General features: G+C 33.5%; 1 protein-coding gene across 1 annotated transcript in view; it reads left to right on the forward strand.

Annotated features, from left to right (window-relative positions):
- The window catches only part of CCT3 (chaperonin containing TCP1 subunit 3), a 135,717-nt gene extending 130,083 nt beyond the window's left edge, over positions 1-5,634 (forward strand). Inside the window, exon 5 of the mRNA XM_023392549.2 lies at positions 5,146-5,634. Within this exon, the coding sequence (XP_023248317.1) occupies positions 5,146-5,564 (419 nt within the window). The 3' untranslated portion in view covers positions 5,565-5,634. The remainder of the gene's footprint in view (positions 1-5,145) is intronic.
- Positions 5,635-6,215: the final 581 nt, after the last annotated feature.

Consider the following 6,215-nt stretch of genomic DNA (forward strand, 5'->3'; position numbering starts at 1 on the left):
GAGGTGCAGGGACAAGACTCGAGAATAAAAGTGTGGTGTGTCGAAATGTATGTATTTGAGCCAGATAAGAATAATAGTAAAAAGAATCCGTAAACCATGTCCTGTTATGGGCCATAAATACTAAAAAAAACAATTATTATTACTATTATTATTAATATTATTATTATTATTATTATTATTTTTACTATTCTTATTACGTAGGACTTTAAACGCTAAAGTTCTCAATAAATCTGAATATAAATGATTTCAGATAACGTGTGTTAAAAGCAGTCTTTTGGGGTAGGTGGCTTTTAACTGAGAGGGGGAGTTTAAGGTGATTAGTGTCGCTTTGCAAAGAGTCAAGAAGTCCCTTCAAACCAAGTAACGATGGTGGTATCACATACAAAGCCGTGGGAATGGTGGGTTTGCTTGTCTCGTTGAAGTCCGGATCGCTGTAGGTGTGTGGCGATTATGCAGTAATTCTGAAAGACCTGAAAAGTCTAGCCGCCAGGGTGATTGATGTATAGATATGTCTTTTTATAACTTGAATTTTGTTGTTTATTTTTACAAATTTTTCATACCTATCTATCTCTCTCTCTCTTTTATGTATACATATACATTATAGAGCGCGCGGTGGCTCAGTCGTCTAGGTTGTGGGTTGGCACGCGGGAGACCGCGGTTCGATTCCCGGCCAGTGTGACTTTTTCGGGCAAGTACCTCTGTCAATTTTCACATGTGCTTTTTCACCACGCAATGCTCCTCGAGGAGGGTTTGGGCGACCTTCTCGCAGCAAAAATTCTCTAATTTCCTCCTACCCCCCTCCTGTAATAAGAAACCTTCCCATCCCTCTTCCCTTCCTTCTCCCAAGTGTTAAGTGCCCTCAGTAGTGCTCCTGTACAGGAGCCGGACGTAAAGCACTATAATATATATATATATATATATATATATATATATATATATATATATATATATATATATATATATATATTAGAACCCTTCTACCCTCACTCGGGTCGTTTTGCTTCCCCTCTATGATCGTCCCAATGCCGAGATGCTTCAGAATCCTAGAGTGGAGGTAATACCTGGACTACACGGCTTACGAGAGGTTTTGGCCCGTCTATCGGCTCTGGGATAGTAGCCGGTGACGGAGTAGTGAAGGGTGTAGCCTCCGGGGAATGAAGGCGCTTGGATTGATAGGGGTGGTTCTGATCCTCTGGGTGGGATCGGCCCCGGGGATGTGAAGAGGTAGCCTCGAAGAAGTCCTCCGGGAATTAAACGGCTTCGTCCTGGGTAGGCTTCTTCGGAAGGAACCCTAGGGAGGTGATTACGATGGATGCCTGTGAAAGGCAGTCGTCAATGCGCTGACCCGGGGTCAATTGCCTCCACTCTTGAACTTAAGAGCAGCAAAGAGAACCTCGAGTTTTTCGGGAGAATTTACGGGATGTTCAAAGTGGACAGCCCTTCGGTCGTTCCCCTGCAGGGAATCCATAAAAATGATTATTTTCAGCCAATTTTGCTTCGCTTTCAAGGTACAGCGTTTTTTTTATTTTCAAAGGTTAGATTGTCGTGTTATACACATTTAATACTTTAAACACGTTTTCTTACAAAAATGTACACGTTTGAATATGTACATAATTACCGAGCGTGCAACACGTACATATATTTGAGCAAACGCATTGGTTTAGTGTTAAGTCGTAGCATAGAAACACACATGCTAGCATACCTATAAAATATGTATACATATTTAAGTGTAGTACCAGCGTGAGGGAAAAGGAGCAAGCGGCGTACATGCGAGAGAAAGAGAGACGGAACGGTATAAGACAGCAGAGTGGCGCGCGCTGTGAAAGAGAGAGACAGAGTAGGAGGGAGTTTATAAGAGAGGAGATTAAGGAGAGTAGAGGGCTTGGGCCGCAGGGTGTGTGGCTACAGTTTTCGTAACGCATTTTTCCTCACGTGGCTGTGTTCAGTAACTCATTTTTAAAAGTTAGTTTCTCCAAGATCTTCTTCTACTCTATAATTAAAACAAACTTTCCCTAAGATTTTTTCACTAGCTTATTTCAATTTTAATAAATCTGATAGTAGAGTTGTACTGACTGTTCCTAAAGATTTTATAATACATGTATTATTCAAAGTAAATTTTAAATGCAAGTAAAACTAAAGTTTCAGTAATGATTTTACTGCTATCCCCTTTTTTGGAATTTTTTTCACATTCTTAAAAATTTTACTTCACAGCGAGACGTTATTTCTATAATGTATAATTATGCACCAATGAAATCCACTATCAAGTTATAATCAGTCAATTTTACGGAGGAATATTTTATTTACAGAAAAGTTTCATCAGTTTAAAACTCACATAGTATTTTTGTCGTTGTAGTATATAATCTGTGCAACTTATATACAGGAATCTGGTTTTTTTAATGTATTAATTAAAGAAAAAGTTTTTACTGAAGTTATATGAGCACAGCAAAATCTATATATGCAGTTTATAGACGTAACCAAATTCAATTGAAAATGACGTAAACCAGATTATTTTTCTCAAGTAATGATAACCTCAATGAAAGCTGTTGATGCAGCTCATAGCTAATACCACCTTTAATTAAAATAATGTTACGCAACTCAATATATTTTATATCCTATATTCTATTATTTCAAATCTAAAAAAAAAATTGTAGAAAAAATATAAAATTTGATATTTAAGTTCACCGAACGATTTAAATTTTAAGGGTTTTATTGTGATATTTCATTTTATGTGGAATTTCTTTAAATGATTATACGGCACTCATTTTATCACTACACATACTGTATTAAAATCAGAGAAACTAGTTTTGTAGTTTTTGAGAAAAAAAAATCTTAGTTAAATTTTTCTGTTACTCGCGAGTTCTTATGAAGAGGTTATTACGAGATCCCTACCAAAGGGATCACCAGAATTTTTTTTTTTTTTTAGGCTCAAAGTCAAGCCACATGCTACAAAAGCTAGGAGCTGGCTATTCAAACAATCTTCTTTCTAATGATATTTCTAATAATAGTTCTCTTTGAATAAGAATTTTGTTTGTTTAATATGTTAATTTGTTTAATAGTATGATGAAAAAAATTTTACTAAAAAATTGTTTCAATCAGCAAATTTAAAGTTATTCACGATAAAAATTTTCAATTAATTTTTAACAACTCAACTAATGCTTATATTAAGTTCAGTATCATTTTCTACGTCAAATTCCCTTTTGAAACGCTTTTTAAATCAATGAAGAAATAGTTATTATTACAAAAACAAATTTAATTTGTGTTCCATTCCTCAATTTATCAGTACTTCTGGTAATAAGTAGCCTATTTCTAAGAGACTTGTAAATTGACTATTTCGACATTTTTACATCCGATTGGGCTGAATTTCGGTTTTTAGCTTCAATTTTATGCCTCAGTTTGACAGTTTCAAATCCAGAAAATTTTGTTAAAAAGAAAAATGTTACCAGCTTCAAGATAGTACAACTTTTAAAAACGAAAATAAGTTTTTTTTTTTTTTTCGTGTGATTTTTTGAGTGTTGCATAAGTTAATGATTCACAATAGCAGAGGCAGTATTATATGTACCAAAAACGATAATATATTACACACGCAAGAGTAACTCAGCAATGCAGAGCCGTTATACGCACAGTTTGTCAGAGTAGCTGTAGAATAGAAAAAAAGAGAAGAACACTTTTTAAATAGATATTTTAGGTCCATTCACAATTTAGAAGAATGTGAATCTAAAAAAAATAAAGTTTTTGACCATTTAAATAGACCCACAAAAAGGTATTTTTTTCATGTCCTTGTGGTAAATAAAATTGAATTTGTATTGGTTGTATCTTGAAAAGTCAAAGACTTACACATACGGTTTCAACAAGGAAGTTATAGATCTCAAAAAAGTATATTTTACATTCTTTTTTTTTTTCGTTTCAGTAACAGTTTCGTATTCAAATGCTTGAACAGAATATTGTCGAATATTAAAAAACTATTATTTTCGCTACATTCTCAAGTTTTTATTACTGGTATGTGTATAGTCGAAAAAAGACATATCTCACTGAAATTTAATTAATTTGTGTCGAACACTTATATTCAAACTACAATTCTGACGGTCTTGAAAACCATAATCATTAAATAACTAAATTTCGAAAAATAGGTGCTTGATGATCACCGTATCAAGTTAAAACTATACCACAAAGTTGTGAACACTAAATTTGTAGATCTTGAAAAAAAGTAAGAACTTTCAATATTTTTATAAACGTATTTAAGACTTCTGTGACTCTCTGAAGATTAAAACGTTATTTCAACATGTCAAAAATTCAGTTATTTGCTACAGCTTATGTTTTAGATTTATGTGTAGTTAAGAAGAATTGTAGATCCTATTGCTCTGCGTCAATGGATACATAGGTACATCTCCAATACCTTATAATAATCAAGAAGTTTCATTGAAACTTGATTACCTTTGGTTTTACAAATTAATAATTATACTCCCAATGGTGTTCTAACTATTGTAGTACCAAACTATATTGAGTTACGAAGATATGCTGATAACTTGAATTTTTTTTGTGATATGCTGAGTAATCAATGCAATGGCTCTTTTTGTCATTTTTAAGTCTTATTTTGTGATTAAAGGATGAAGATGCCATACTTAAGTAAAACAATTTTTTCTTAATTCACAAATAGGCAATATTGCTGGTTCTTTAATTTATCATTTGTTTAGACTATAATTAGTTTTTATAAGAACAATATAGCTAAAGTTGCTCTAAAGAGCAAAAATTTCACTTTTGAGGGACTTAGCTTGGTAAGTATTGCTGATTTCTGAAAATTCCGGAAAAATCTACCAACTTTAAAAGCATCACTTATAACATGTTGACAAAGTTTTAAAATTGTGTGTATACATGAGAAAATTCTATTGGATAACATATCAGAACGTCTCTAGAACCATGACTACATATTTTGTTCTTGAAATAAAACAAACCTGTAAATTATAACGTGATACCCAACATCAATATAGTTTTTAAGAAAAATAGAAAACCGTTTTAACCTCACTCGCAACGGTTGTTGATTAAAGAAATCTTCATGTTTGTACACAATAAGAGACTAACCATCAAGGGCCATGTAGTTGTCATTTTTTTCCATGGGTTCTTAGTAATGATAGTTTTACTTGTTTGCAGGAGGTGGAGCAATTGAATTGGCCCTGTCTCGGATATTGATTGAAAAATCAGCTAATCTTGCTGGCATAGAACAATGGCCGTATAAAGCCGTCGCTCAAGCTCTTGAAATTATTCCTCGAACATTAGCTCAAAATTGTGGTGCTAACACTATACGGACACTAACGGCTTTACGTGCTAAACATGCAGCTGAAGGTACATCAACATGGGGAATAAATGGAGAGTCCGGAAAATTAATTGACATGAATCACCTTGGTATTTGGGAACCAGTTACTGTGAAGCTTCAAATATACAAGACCTCTATCGAAACAGCGATTCTTCTTTTGAGGATAGATGACATTGTTTCTGGAAATAAGAAAAAAAATTCCGAAAATAGTAATGCACAGTCTTCGTTAGTATCGGAAGAGTCAGTGAAAGAATAAACTGAATAAAACTTTTAATTTTTTAACATGTGGTTGTTGTCCAATCAACAATAAACTTCTTTTTATTTCCATAGTTATTGCAATATTTTTTATTATTGATGTTTTTATTACTATTATTATTATTATTATTATTATTATTATTATTATTATTATTATTATCATTGTTGTTATGATTATTATTACTATTACTATTATTACTACTATTATTATCATTATTATTCCTACTATTATTACTGTCTAAATTTTTGTATTTCTGTTGTACGCACAATAGAAAAGGATACGAATCCCTTTTCTGTATGGGCCTCGCAATCTTCCTGAAAATGTTTGTTTTCTACTACAATGTTCTTAGCAATACAGACTGAATACCCACTAAACTGGGAAGACCTATTTCCTGGGAAACCTAACTTGGGATCCGCTTTTGCAATTACACTTCGAGTCAAGGTCACGGATTGTTGACCATTGACGTGGCCTTCCATCTGGATGTCGTCACCGTTGTGATGTTGCCTTCTCTTTATTTCATCTGGTCACCTGCTGTTTTGTGGAAATATCGATTCCTGTTGCGTCCTTTTGCTGATGATTTAAGTAAGTCAGCGCAGGTTGGATCCGCTATCGTCTTCTAAAACTGTATCAGCGCCTTATTGACACCTTATT

Source organism: Copidosoma floridanum, unplaced genomic scaffold (genome assembly GCF_036245765.1).
Source record: "Copidosoma floridanum isolate Cflo_tuat_1 unplaced genomic scaffold, Cflo_Japanese_pri ptg000030l, whole genome shotgun sequence".
In the NCBI taxonomy this organism is placed as follows: domain Eukaryota; kingdom Metazoa; phylum Arthropoda; class Insecta; order Hymenoptera; family Encyrtidae; genus Copidosoma; species Copidosoma floridanum.